The sequence below is a fragment of the Lissotriton helveticus genome, chromosome 9 (genome assembly GCF_964261635.1).
Source record: "Lissotriton helveticus chromosome 9, aLisHel1.1, whole genome shotgun sequence".
NCBI lineage: Eukaryota > Metazoa > Chordata > Amphibia > Caudata > Salamandridae > Lissotriton > Lissotriton helveticus.
The window spans coordinates 952,182,159-952,197,481 of NC_136070.1; the positions used below are offsets into that span (position 1 = coordinate 952,182,159).

Here is a 15,323-nt window from a genome sequence, read left to right on the forward strand (position 1 = left end):
CAGCATCCTGGACCTGGTGCCCCCCAGGTGTTTGATGTACCCGACATCCGAGACATTGTCCATCCAGAGGAGGACACACGAATGCACCTTGTCCTTTGTCCAGCACGGCAAAAGACCTCGCCAGCAACTCCAAACAGTAGATGTGCAACAACTGCTCTTGAGCAGACCAGGCTCCACCGGTGGAAAACTTTCCGCACCTGGCCCCCCCATCCGGAACAGCTGGCGTCGATTCTATTACCACATCCGGTGCCAAACCGAAAATCGCTCGCCCATTCCAGGCCTCCATGTGTGTAAGCCACCACCTCATCTCGTCCCACACCTCCCGCGATAGCGGAATCAGTTGCGAATACGTGAGGCCCTGCCTGAGGTGGTAAGTTTTCAGGGGCTGCATGGCCCGATAATGCAAGGGCCCTGGAAAAATGGCCTGAATTGATGACGAGAGGAGGCCGACTAATCGCGCCAATTGTCAGAGCTAAATTTGGGGTTTCGCCAAAGTCTGGCGCAACTCGTGCCTGATTTTCGCCATTTTCCTGGCCGGAAGACTTAGAGAGGAGGCTACGGAGTCTATATTGAACTCCAAAAAGGTCACACACTGGACCGGGACGAGGAGGGACTTCCCCTCGTTGATGACGAACCCCAACCCCTGGAGGAGGTTGATCGCGATCTGCAACTGAGACGAAAGCCACTTAGGACATTGATCCAGAAACAGCATGTCGTCCAGGTAAACGATCATCCTGGCACCCCGCGCCCGCAGTAACTCCACTACTGGTCAAAGGACCTTCGTGAAGCACCACGGAGTGGAGGATAGACCGAAAGGGAGTGTGGTGAATTCGTACACCTGCACGTCCCATCTGAACTGCAGGAAACGGTGATGGGGGGAAGATAGGAACCGTAAGGTACGCGTCCTTCAGGTCGAGTCTGACCATCCAATCTGACGGACGCAACACGTCCTGAAGGAGGTGTATACCTTCCATTTTGAAATGGCGGTATACCAACCACTCGTTGAATTCTTTTACGTTGATGACGGCCGCCACCGACCTTTTCGACCAAGTAGAGATTGCTGAGGAAACCTCCCGGATGTTCGCAAGCGCAGCAAACCACCCCTTTTTGGAGGAGGGCGAAAACCTCTTCGCTCACCAAGTCCGCATCGCGCTGCAAAAAATAAATGGGATGGGGGCGATGAGGCTGACCAGGACAGCCATGAAACTCCAGCCGGAAGCCCTGGACCATCTGCAGCACCCAAGCATCGCTTGTGAGGGAAACCCAAGCCGGGAAAAACTGCGCCAAGCGCCCACCTACCCGCAAACTTGCTGAGGGTAGTACACTCACCTCTTCCAGCACCTTGCTGCTGGCCTCTCTGGCCTCCACGGCCACAGAACCTCTGTCCTCTTGTGGGGTAAAATTTGTTGAAGCGGGCATTATCCTGGAATTGCCCACACCAGGAGCCTAGCCCATGGTCCGAGCTACCCCCACGGCCGAACAAGCGGCCCCTGCCACGTCCGGCCCTCTCGAAAACTCGAGGGGTAAATACCTTCTTGATGTTAGACTGCGCCCTGTCAAGGGAAGCAAATCTTGCCACAAACTTGCCCAGCTCCTTGACGAAGGGGTCTCCGAACAGGCCCCCTTGTGCAACTGCACCGGCCTCTGAAGAGGCGAGGTCCCCCAACTTGGGATCAATTTTAATAAGCCGCGACCTCCTTCTCTCTGTGGATAACGCGCAGTTGGTGTTTCCTAAGAACACAATTGCCCTCTGCGCCCAGTTAGAGAGAACCTCCGGAGATATGAGATCACCAGACACCTTGGCCTCTTCGGCCATGTCCAAAATTTTGGTCATCGGCCCAACAGCATCTAACAGCTTATTCTGCCAGCTGCGCCACGATCGATCTATGCCCTTCTTCGGGTCTCTGATAAACGTTGCCAAAAATGTGGCCATCTTCGGGTCGATGTCCGGAGTCAATGCCACTTTGCCCTCCAAGGAGGGGCGCGGACATTCCGCCCTAAGGCGGCTGCCTGCATCTTTATCAACGGGCTTACGCAGGCGACTCGCGACATAATGGGCCACCTTATCCCCGGGAACCCAATCCCAAGACCAAGGGTGGACAATTTCATCCGGGTCCAACATATCGGAAACCCCAGCAGGGGCCTGGCGACTGAGTTGGAAGCCAAGACCTGGAAGAACACGCTTCCTCATCCGTATCCGGGGAATCCCCATCGTCCCCAGGGTCAGGAGAGACAGTTCTGGGAGAAGGGGGGCAAGCCTCAACTTGGGGAAGTTGGGATAGCTCTGGCGCCGAAAATGTGTTTTTTAAACGCGCAAATGCCTCAGCATTCACCCCCTCCGTGCAGGGCTTCTTGGCAGGGGGTGACGAGGAAGGGGGGGTAGGGAGAGGGGCCTGAGAAACAAGGGCCGCTAGTTTAGTAAAAACCTCCTCCATCTTCGCCGTGAGGCGCTGCTCAAGGGGAGCCATGGCCTGATCTACCGCCCTATAAATGGAATTATCCACTGCCTGATAAAAATCGTCATCCCAGGAGATGTAATTAAGAGGGTCCTCCTCGTTGTACTGGCCACGCTCCTCCTGCATAGTGAGTTAAATTTGGCTCCGCAGGGACACAAGAGCGCCTGGCCGCAGTAATTAAATATGCCCAAACAGGCTTAATTTTAAGCTGGGAGGGAGCCCAGACCAATATGGGTGGCACTTGGGTGCACAATATACAGGCAAAGCCCTGCGGACACTCCAGCCCACCTAGTTATGGGGCAGCCACCCGGGACAGTGTCCCACAGCACCACAGGGAAGGTGCCTGAATTACGACCCCTCAGGGTGTTCAATCACCAATATACAGACCCACCAGAGCTTTCACTCGTGACAAAATGGGCTAAACCTACCCCTCAGGGTATCACACCGGCTGGCAAAAAGGGGCAGCAAAGCACTCTGTGGGCAGCTCGCTTGAAATTCCCTGCTTTCAGGGCACCCACTCGCGCGAACCACAGAGAGGAAAGACTGACCCCTAGCGGCGGGAGGACCGCACCGCACTCAAGACTGGGGCCAAAATCGCGTTAGGCACACACCTCGCGGCCCTCGACCGCTAAGGGAATCTGAAAACAAAGGGTATGGCTAGCGCCACAATCGCCACAGACAAAGCGCTTCAGAAATCCAAAAACCCCAGGAGAAAGAAGAAAAACAACTTAACTTGCTGCTGAGCAGCGCAGAAAGAGGAAGAGGAACCAGCGCTGATGCATTATGGGAGCTGGCAGGAGTGAGGACATAGTTGAAGGACTCATGTTAAGACTTTCTTTCTTTCCCAAGTGTTCATGGGAAATGTAGTTTTGTATTGTTGTTTTTCGCTGCTGTGTGGAAAATAAAGCGAAGGAAGAATGCATAATCCGAAGCCTCCGGTACTGCCATAGATTTAGTTGCTGTATGGACCATTTTCATAATCGAGGAACCTGGAATACATCTACAAACCTTAGAAAAGTGTACTTTATTTGTCTTTCTACAAACATGTTTCTGTTTGATTATATATTTTAAAAATGTATTTTCATAAATCCCTTTTTCAGGAGCATTAGCTTAATTTTGAATGAACTATGTATTCACTATGAATATATAAATAAAAATTATTTGTTTACAATTTAAATAAAAACAGTTGAATCCAAAGAAACATTTATATTAATTTAATATATAGTAAAAGTAAGTTATGTATAGAATTAAAATTAATTAAAGCATTGTTTAGAAAATAGTTATATTCATTTTTATAATTTCAAAATGTTAACATATTTCATAATAAACAGAGTATATTTTTAAAAAGTTAAAATAAGTTTGGTTAACTTAACATGAATTCTATTTTATTTTAAGCCCCTGCCTCCATTACTTTCTATGGGAAGGTGCTGCAGGACCTGTGGTAGCCCATGCTTTGTGCCTTACTCCCTCTCTGGACTGAAGTCCATTAGTTAAGGTCTTGGGTCACTTTTCTGCTTTAGTAACTATATGACTATAGAAGTGGAGTATGTAGGGAACAGTGGACTTACTTTTTTGTGTGGGAGGGGGGGTGTAAGTCCTTCCTACAACTCCTCCGTGATTCTTCTGAACCACTCTTTCCTCCTACCCTAAACTCACCATTTTGAGGGAAGCATTCTCCATTTCCCAGCCACTTCCCCGCCTATGAATACTACTAAAATGAATACCTACTCGTGCAGGCATCTCCACAGTCAGGGTGGAGATCACCACACACAAAAGATAGAAAAGTTGATTGCGTTGACCTCCACTTGGAGGTTAATGAATAGCATTTTGTAGCACGTTAGGAGCACTATTTTAGTACTACCTAATGTACTGTACCTCAAAATGTGGTTTGTGAATAGGTCATGATACATTTTTGCCAGATATGCAGGAGAATGCCAAATCTTTGTTATTTGCACCTTTATAGTAATCTGAACAGCAATTTCAATGATTTTCAAATGGGGTCTTTATTTTCCAAGTGCATGCCTCTTTGTTAAAGGAGAGCTCCATTAAGTAGACACTCAGATTTTTCTGATTTTCATTAAGGGGTTTTAGAAGCATTTTATTATTTTCTATTCAATATAAACACCAGTCTTTATAAACATTGTATTTATGTTTTTTGTGTTGATCTCCCTTTTGGTAACATGCTTAATTATGCGAATTTACTTGATCAATTCCAATTTCTATGCACAGTAAAGACATAAACAGCTAAATAATACAATATAGCACATTTTAACCATACAAAACAATTCAGTTGCAGTGGATACTGAGCCATTATTATCTCCTTGAAGTGACACTTGAACCTTGCTAATACATAAAGCCAACAACACAAGAACAGGCAGTACAACTTTGTGAGCTTGTCACATTTTCTTAAATGAGGGCCTTCTTTGAGGAAGAGTTGTGTCTCAAAAAGAAACACATACAGATACCTCTCAGAGAAGGGTCAGGAGACCTTATCAGAGGGAATTATCTAATTAATTAAAGGAGAGAGTGTTGTAATCACAGAAGACAACTTGGAATGAGGTTTTAAGATAGTTTGATTGGAAAAGCATGTAGCCTAAATCCATGAGATAGCAGATGGCACATTGTTTAATGTGTAATTTTCTGCATTACTTCTCCAGGATCACTCCCTCAACAAACCCTGAAGCTGACCTGGTAGAGAATTACTGCCGAAATCCAGACCGGGATCGCCATGGACCCTGGTGTTATACCATGGATCCCAACACCCAGTTTGATTATTGTGCTATCAAGCCCTGCAGTGAGTTGATTTATAAAAAAATTGCCTCTTCTTTCCTTTAGATCTTTAACTCTTATTGTCCCTTTATCTTTATATGAAAGGTGTATCAATATGGAATGCATATGAGAAGCCATCTTGCATTCTTTGTGAAATCAGGGGGGGAATGAGGAGGGATGTTTGGTGCTGGGAAGCTCTATAAGGGAGAAGTAACCTGATGTTGTGGAGCTTTTTTGCGGTAGTGTCTCATTCAATCAGTGAGTTCCCATTGGTTCATACCTTATTGAGCAGTGTCTCAAGGGAGAAATGTTTTACATGGAATCTTCAAACCCTGAGCACCAAGAGGAATAGTGGGAAAAGGTCTGCCCGTGGTGGTGAAAAAAATATTGAGTGAGTTGGAAGAAATATCCTCTATGCTGTAAAATATACCTCATTCTGAGAATGGCAGCACATTTTCTGTTGCAGCTGAAGTACCTGAGAGAAATACTCTGCAGCTCACCACCACTCCAAAAATGAGCTTGCCTCTATCAGTTGCCAATGATACCATGAGAATCCCATGTAATCTGGATCAGACAATTGGTCTGGTATGAACGACACTAATGCAGTAGGTTTAATTAGAGGTTGGTATATGCAATGTAATTATTCATGGTGGTAAATTATCTTCATGCTCTAAGCAATTTCTTAAGGGGTCTTCAGATTTACACCTGCAGTCCTGGCTTCTTCACATAGAGACTATGTCAGACCACTGTCTATAGTCTGTTGGGACAAACATGTACAAGAGTGGGTTCACATCCGGTTACTAGAGGGATTTATAGTAGCTTTTACATAGATGCTTTTATTATTCAAAATCTTCCAATTTAGGGCCTGATTCCGATGTCACCCGGAAAACATTGCGACTGAATCGGTTCCAGAATGCTTTCAGGATGACTCGGAGCAGGGGAGTCTGACCGAGTGATTTGGTTGGACTCCATTGACTTAAATGGAAGCCTGTGTTCCGAACAAAAACAGTCTCCCATTGAAGAATGGGGTGTCTGGGGGAACTCATGCACCCTGTTGTAGGCACCCCCTGGTGCCTGCCACATTGTGTATGGTAGGAAAGGGGGGACCCATGGGTAACCCCACAGGCCTGTTCCGGAAGGCCCCGGGTGAAGGAGGCCCTGCTACGGGCCCCCAAAGACAGTTTCCGAAAGTCATTTAGTTCTGGGTACACCGAATCGGAACGGCTGTCCGAATCGCTCATCGTAATCACTCGCTCGGAAATTGAGTCCATACAGCTGTAGGATTCGGCTCTGAAAGGCTCGAACCATACAAATGCCTTTCAGAACCAATTCTGACATCTCTTACGGTTTCCGGGCATCTTACTTGGTTGTTCGGAACTGGGTACGATTCGATCAGAAGCAAGGGCTCCGAATCGGATGCGACAAACCCAAATCTGATTCAGAGCCCTTCCGAACGACGATATCGAAATCGACCTCTTCGTCTCAGACTGGTGAAGAAGTCACACCTGAACTGTTGGCTTTGTGTAATACTTGAAAAAAGATGATTTACAAATGCTTGTTGCAGCAGGCCACAACTATGCATAATTGTGACTCTCCAGGTAGCTAGATATATCAGGAATGACTCTGGAACATATAATTAATGATGTTGAGTCCCATGCACTCAATCCCTTGTGACTCCCACATAAACCTGGTGATGTAACATTACTTCTCCAGTATTAGGGGTGTCTTTCATAGATTCACATGCTTGAATATTCCCCGTCGTCGAAGTGGGAGTCCCACGGTATATAAAAATAGCAATAATGCTAATATAACATAAATGATAATATCATATAATAATAAAATAGAGATAATACACTGTAAAAACCTCTACAATGGTAACTTCCATAGGAAGACAGTATAAGAGAAAAAACTCATTTGTAACATATCAGTGTCATTATGTTGGTCCAAACTGCAGCCAATCAGGCTCACGCACCCTCTAGAACCTTCTCCTCAGAAGCTCAAGCCCTCAGATTTTCTACCGCACGTCGTGTGAAGGGAGTCTCCCTGAGCTCTGCTCAGTTTTCTTCAAAGTTTGTCTCTTCAAATTATTTTTCCAAGAATGTCAAGTAAGAAGTCCTTGTTTAGAGCTTGCTCTTCATGTGGGAAACTACGTTTGTTTGAGAAGGACCCCCACCAAAAGTGTATTTACTGCCTGTACCCTGACCACAAGGTGGATGAATGTAAAATCTGTAGAGCTCTTCCTTCTAAGACTCTCAGAGACAGGGAAGGTCGCCTTCTTATATGGTTGAAGCGCCTCCAAGATAAAGAAGATGTTCTGTCAGACGCAGTAAGTCTTCAGTCAGGCTGTTCCACTGTTCCTTCCAAGCGTGGGAGTGTTCAAGACTTGCCTTCGCCTTTTCTTCAGAAAAAGAAAAAGCTGGCTTTGCCTGTGGCACAATCTTCACATTCTATGCCTTCTGTGTCAACGCCCACGAGACCTGGCTCTCAGGCGTCTTGCCCAGGCTCTATCAGTATTCTGACAGTCCTGACTCCCAGGTCGTCGACGGGCTCGTCGACGACCGTTCCGTCCACAAGATTGGCTTTGCTGTCTTCGTCGACGACCTCTGTGACGACGACGTCTGCTTCCTCGTCGTCGACGACGGTGATGTCGACATCCTCGACGTCGACGAGAACTCCTACGATCCCGTCGACGATCCCTATTGTCTCGTCGGCGACGAAGTTGCCGTTGACGAAGAAAACCTCTTCGACGTCGAAGAATTCCTCGTCGACTAAGGTCCCGTCGACGTCAGCCTCTCCGTCGACCACCTCGTCGACGTCGGCATCGTCGACGAAGAAGGCAACGATGGTTCCGACGACGAGAGCCCCGTCGACCTCGAGTGCTCCGTCGACCAGCTCCATGACGACGGCGTCGTCGTCGAAGAAGGCGACGCCGGTTCCGTCGACGAAGGTACCGTCGACGAAGGTACCGTCGACGACGATACCGTCGACGAAAGTATCGTCGACGAAGATACCGTCGACGAAGGCACCGTCGACGAGAATTCCGTCTCCTCAGATTCCAGCAAAGACGGCTCCGTCGACGCACGTTCCGTCGACGACGATACTGTCGACGACGAATCCCTCAGTGGGCCCTACCTCGTCGACGATGGCGATTTCTTCAGCGGCATGTTCAGGATCCTCTTCAGGATCGGGTTCTTTTGCCACCATGCCTCTGGTACCACTGCCTTCCTTGACCTCTGCCAGGGATTCTTCTATGCAGCTGCCGCCTCCTGATCTCCAATTACCCTCGCCTTTGATGGCAACTGATCACGAGACTGGATCTATGGGGGAAGATGAAGACGATGAAGCTCACAGTCCATCAGAATTGATTATAAAATGTCAAGACTCCAGTTCTGACCAGGAGGACGTGGAGGAAGTGGTCCAACCGGATGACCAATTTGTCCAGTTGCCTATGGCATCTTTTCCAGTTTCTTTGTTTTCAAACCTCCAGCATATGCTGGATGACTACAACAGAAGGTTTCCGCCTACCCCTCAGGGTACTCCAAGCCACGCTCCTGCGGAGGACTCCGGCCCTGCCACCCATCCACAGTCTTTGGAGCAGCCCGTTTTGACAGAGCTTCCCCGCCCTCACCCCCCTCTTCTTCCGCAACCTGGTGCGCACGGGGTGGATGAGTCGGACAGTGAAGAAGGGGAATTACACCAGGATACTGACGATGATCAGGATCCAGATATGGCGGATTACGACGACTATCGGATACAGACACCTTCTCCGCAACAGCCAGAGGCGGGTGATGCGCCTACCATTGATACAGCAAGCTTCCATGTGCTGATGAATAAAGCGGCGGACCGCTTTAAATTGCCGAGAGAACAACGGCAAGAAGATTGCTTTCTCTACGATTTCAAAAACAAACCATACAAACAAATTCACACCATACCAATCATAGAATTTGTATGGAAAGAAGGGATAAGAATTATGCATTCTCCTAACTCCTTGCCGGCACAAGTCCCTCGCCTGGAAAAGAAGTACAAGGCTCCTGCGGGTTCACCTGCTTGTTTGCTGTTGCATCCCAAACCGGACTCGGTTGTCACACAGGCGGCACAGCGACGATCCCGTAATCCGGCGACTCCTCTCACTACTCCACCTGATAGAGAGGGTCGACGTTTGGACGCCATTGGGAAGAAATTTTCCACCATGTCTTCTACGTCGGTACGCGCTGCAAATGCGTTGGCCATTCTAGGTCGCTTCGACAGGCAAATGTGGTCGGACATTTCCGCATTCGTTTCTCTAATTCCAGAAGCGTCCAGATCAGAAGCCCAGCAAGTTCTCCAGGATGGCATGAGGGCGTCAGAGGAAATGATTGACTGCGCGATTGATGTGGCGAGTACGGGATTTCGCATCCTCGCCAGTGCTGCGGCTCTCCGCCGCCAGGGCTGGCTTAAATCCACTTCTTTCCGGCAAGAAGTCCAGTCGAAGATACTCGACATGCCCTATGACGGTGAATCTCTTTTTGGCGCTCACATTGACGAGGCGCTTGAGTCAATTAAAAAGGACACCGATACAGCAAAATCGCTAGTCTCCTTACAATTTAAGAAGCAGCCCTTTCGTGGCGCCCGTGGAAGAGGTTCGTCTTCCACGAATTTTCGAGGAGGACACACTCAGTACCGCCAATTCAACCAAGGCAATCAACGTTACTCCTCTCAGCAGTCTACTCGCCAAAATCAGTCACGACCCTATAAAGGAAAACCTACTTATAGGGGTGCCAACAACAAACGCCAGTGACTCTCATGTCACACAAGGAGTTGGAGGGAGAATCTCGCAGTTTTATTCCCAATGGTCTCTGATAACATCGGACCAATGGGTATTGGACATTGTTCGCAAGGGTCATGCCTTGGAGTTCACAGAGATTCCTCCTCATTCTCCGCCATCAGGCCCGCCACCTCCCCATTTTCTAGAATTGCACCATCAAGTTCGTCTTCTCATACTAAAAGGTGCAGTCGAAGTGGTTCCTATATCACAACAAGGGACAGGTTTCTACTCACGTTTTTTCCTCATTGCCAAGAAGACGGGAGAGTGGCGGCCTATACTGGATTTGAGGGCGCTCAATTTCTTTCTAAAACAGCAGTCTTTCCGCATGCTCACATTGTCAGAAGTCTTGCGGCTTCTCTGCAGCGGAGATTTTCTGTCCACGATAGATCTGCAAGACGCCTATTTTCATGTGCCGATTCTGCAACAACATCGCCAATTTCTGAGGTTCAAGGTGGGCACTATCCATTACCAATTCAAGGTGCTGCCTTTCGGCCTGCGTTCGGCACCTCGTGTTTTCACGAAGGTCCTGGCCCCAGTCATGGCTTATCTACGTCTTCAAGGAGTGCAGATTTTTCCTTATCTGGACGATTGCCTTCTGAAATCTCCGTCTCCTCTTCAGCTGGCTCACGACACAAGTCTCTGCCTGCGGACTTTCAAGTCACTGGGGTTGACCATCAACGTGGACAAGTCACACTTAACACCATCACAAAGAAGGAACTTCCTGGGTGCCATTCTCGACACGGAATTATCAAAAGCCTTCGTTTCCCAAGAACGACAGGTGAAAATAGTACGTCTAGTTACCCTCATCCGTTCAAAACAGTCAGTTTCTGTGCGCATGTTGAAGTCCTTTCTGGGGATGGCGTCGTCCTGCATCGCTCTGCTTCCGAACTGCAGGCTCCGCACTCGCCCTATTCAGGAGGAACTAGACCTGCAATGGCGCCAAGTGTCAGGATCCTTCAACGATCTAGTGAGAGTCTCGTCTCGCATGAAAGACAGTCTCCTTTGGTGGAGAGAACCATCCAACCTAAACGAAGGAGTTTCCTTTCTGGCCCTTCCTCCGGATCTAACGCTGACCACAGATGCATCCATGGAGGGTTGGGGAGCTCATCTCCTAGACCTTTCAATCAAAGGGAAGTGGACACCGTCACAACGAACATGGCATATCAACAGATTGGAGCTGCTGGCGATCTTCCTTGCTCTCAGATCTTTTCTGCCAGTAGTGCAAGGAGAGTCCGTGCTGGTTCAAACGGACAACACAACCAGCATGCACTACATGAACAAACAGGGCGGCACAAGATCTCAGCCCTTGTCTCGGCTAGCTCAGAAGATCTGGAACTGGGCTCTTCATCATCGAATCTCCCTGACGGCGGTCCATCTGCCGGGGGTTTCAAACATCCTAGCGGATTCGTTGAGCAGGTCCACATCGTCTACCCACGAGTGGGAGCTTCATCAACAAACTCTGGACATGGTGTTCCGCCGTTGGGGTCGTCCCCTGATGGACCTTTTTGCCACTCCACTGAATCGGAAGTGCCCCGCCTTTGCGAGCTGGCATCCTCATCCGGGGTCCAGCGGCAACGCCCTTCTCATGGACTGGAGCGGCCTGTTCGCCTATGCGTTTCCTCCCATACCATTGGTGGCGAGGACGTTGTGGAAGATGCGCAGGCAACCCTGCCACTTGATACTGATTGCACCTCGTTGGCCCAGACAGGCTTGGTTCTCGGAACTTCTTCTGTTGTCCCAATGCACGCCCATTCGTCTGCATCCACGTCCAGATCTTCTGTCCATGGACGAGGGCCAAGTCTGCCATCCAGACCCGACCACTCTTCAGTTATGGGCATGGAACCTGAATTCCTCGAATTCGCGAATTTAGAGATGCCCCAGGAATGCAGAGAGATTCTGGCTTCTGCTAGAGCTTCCTCAACTGTTCAAACGTACAAACTAAAGTGGAAACGGTTTTGCCATTGGTGCGCAGAAGCAAATGTCCACCCACTCACTTCTGCCCCAGAACAGCTGTTGCCCTTCTTTCTAAGCCTTGCTCAGTCTGGCCTCTCTCATGCCACCTTGAGGGTCTTTCTGGCAGCTATTTCACGTTTCAGGCATGATGGCTCAACCTCTCTCTGCTCATCCAGAATTATCAGACAATTCTTTAAAGGTCTCTTCAGGAAGTTTCCTCCTATCAGACGCCCGCCTCCGGCATGGCAGCTCAACGTGGTATTGTCACAGCTCATGAAGCCTCCTTTTGAGCCAATCCACAGAGCAGACAACAAGTTTCTTACCTGGAAGGTCGTTTTGCTTTTGGCCCTAACGTCTTCTCGCCGTGTCAGCGATCTTCATGCTTTCACAATCAAGCCTCCTTATTTGCAATTCAAACCAGATGGGGTGTCTCTTCGGACCAATCCCTCTTTTTTGCCAAAAGTGCCTACAGATTTCCATCTGAACGAACCTGTCTTCTTGAAGACTTTCTTTCCGAATCCACAGTCTCCGGCAGAACAACGCCTTCATTCCTTAGACATCAGCCGTTGTCTAAAGTTTTACATTTCAAGAACTGCCCCCTTCCGCAAATCAGATCAGCTTTTTGTAGCATATGGAAGAATGCGAAGGGGACATTCAGTGACAAAACAGACACTTGCAAGATGGCTCTCAGCAGCCATATCCTACTGTCACCAACAAGCTGGCAAGCCTTTACAGGGTCCTGTGAAGGCACATTCGACGAGAGCGATGGCGTCCTCCACCGCCTTGTTTGCCGGAGTGCCTCTACACCAGATTTGCCGGGCGGCAACGTGGTCGAATAGGCACACCTTTACCAGACATTACTGTTTGGATTCCATCAACGAGGCGGATACCGCAGTGGGGCAAGCAGTGCTTCGCCATCTCTTTAAATAAGGTGAGCCTCTGTTCCCTCCTCCTTTCTCTTCTGTGATTGCTATATGCTTTTAAGCTATGTGTTTACTTCTTGTGAAGATGCTTGCAATCCCAGTGCTAAGGAGTTACTGCTATCTATTCTATTCAAGCATGTGAATCTATGAAAGACACCCCTAATACTGGAGAAGAACTATTGTTACTTACCTGTAAACAGGTGGTTCTCCAGTATTGGTGTCTTTCATAGATTCACATGCGACCCACCCTTCCTCCCCTCAGAGGCTCTCTTCTCCTCATACGCTATTGTTACTAGTGCTACGAAAATCTGAGGGCTTGAGCTTCTGAGGAGAAGGTTCTAGAGGGTGCGTGAGCCTGATTGGCTGCAGTTTGGACCAACATAATGACACTGATATGTTACAAATGAGTTTTTTCTCTTATACTGTCTTCCTATGGAAGTTACCATTGTAGAGGTTTTTACAGTGTATTATCTCTATTTTATTATTATATGATATTATCATTTATGTTATATTAGCATTATTGCTATTTTTATATACCGTGGGACTCCCACTTCGACGACGGGGAATATTCAAGCATGTGAATCTATGAAAGACACCAATACTGGAGAACCACCTGTTTACAGGTAAGTAACAATAGTTCTTACTATCTCCAACACAACCCAGTACACCTTCTGCCTACCTCTCAGTGTTTATCCAGAAGGGACCTACACCTACCCTGGGAAGGTAGCAAAAAATGGCGAAGCAGCATTCGCAATACATGAGCAGGCATGCAATTATTACTCACAAAGTCACTTTTGGGTCTACCTGGGTAACAAGCTAAGCTTAGATTTCCTTACTGAAACTTGGAAACATTTTGATCATGGCTGTGGAAACAAATGTGGCGTGAAAACCCAGTGTGTTCCTTCATGGAGCAAAATTCGAGACATGTTCAATAGACTGCATATTGATCCGTATGTATTTTCTTATTCTGAAGATGTAACATATGTTCCTGCATGCCTTTTCTTATCTGCTGAGGAGGATGGGATTTTTCAATGACTGGCTGCGAGCATCATGACACCAGTGAAAATTTAAATTTTACCAACTGCGGTTTCAGGGCCGTCTTCTTTAAGAGAAGGGACAATATTGCTTTTTTTAGTTGTGCCTCTGAGATAACATGCTTTTGGCTGTAGTTAATAATGGGTTTCTTTGATATTCTTTGATATACAAGAGACTCCTGATGTGTGAATCTTTTTCTCTGCATCTCTACATCAAATTTGCTGTTAAGAGTACTGGAATGTTAGTTTTATATTGCTTTTATCCAAAATCAATGTGAGGTCTAGACTTCTTCATTGAGTCCTACATATGCCACTTTCTGTTTATTGACAAGTTTGAGATGCATGTATGAGGTTTTATTTTAAGTCCCCCATCTCCATTATTTTCTATGGGGTGATGTTGCAAAACCAATGGGAGGCCTTGTGTCATGCTGGACTAACTTCACCTTTAGTTTACTACCACTCTGGGTGTCTTTTTGGCTGTAGTAACTTTATACAGACGGTTTGTGGGCTTACAGTTTTGTGGCTGGATGCATGTTCTTTCGTAAACCCCGTACTAAACACCCCACAGAGCACCTTACTCCTCCATAATCCCCTTCCCTTTAGTCGTAGGTATTCACTGTTTCTCATCCAGGGGATACTCATCAATAATCATAATCTATGAATGACCCATGCCCATGTGCGGGATCCCGGAGCATATAGGAAATACATATATATTTATATATATATATATGTATACATATGTGAAAACATATATTTGCAGCCTAGAACATTTCCAAACTGGCAAAGCTGCTGAAAATTACATGAATTAGCATACACACAGTTGTACTCTTCCAACCCCTAAGGAAGAAAGAGAGCAGTAAACATTTGCATACAACATTGCTTTATTGCCATAGAAAAACCTGTAATTGCAGGCATTTGCCAGTAGGCTGCAGTATAGTATAAAGAAACAAAGAAAGACTGACACCTTGCCTTTAAGGCATTAGAGTAGGAGTACCGTGCCTCTAAGACCTGAAGGTGACCCCCTGCTCCCATGATGCACCACATGTGGCAGTTGGGTCAGTTCTTTTTTCCGTCTCCTTCTGAGAGGATCCTGGAGCTTGAGCTCTTCAGTTTTTGACTGAAATTGTTTGGTTTAAGTGAATTTTTTCAGAAAATTCGACATCTTCTGGTTTATTAAGGCTTCTGCTTTTGTTTTTTTGTGGAATTCCACTAAAATGTTCTGTCAGAATACCTGCTTTATTCCGAAAGTGTCCTTCTTGTGACAAGAAAATGGCACTGGCTGACCCACACTGTGTGTATTGTGTGCCTTCCATCTGCACACAATCCTGAAAAGTGCCACCATTGTCAGAAGTTCTCCAGACGGACCCTTCGTGACGGAGAACGT

At 47.4% G+C, this 15,323-nt stretch overlaps 1 protein-coding gene across 1 annotated transcript in view; it reads left to right on the forward strand.

Moving 5' to 3' along the window:
• The window catches only part of MST1 (macrophage stimulating 1), a 441,328-nt gene that overhangs the window by 338,265 nt on the left and 87,740 nt on the right, over positions 1 to 15,323 (forward strand). The window contains exon 12 of the mRNA XM_078661212.1: positions 5,114 to 5,250. Coding sequence (XP_078517338.1) covers positions 5,114 to 5,250 — 137 coding nt within the window. The remainder of the gene's footprint in view (positions 1 to 5,113; positions 5,251 to 15,323) is intronic.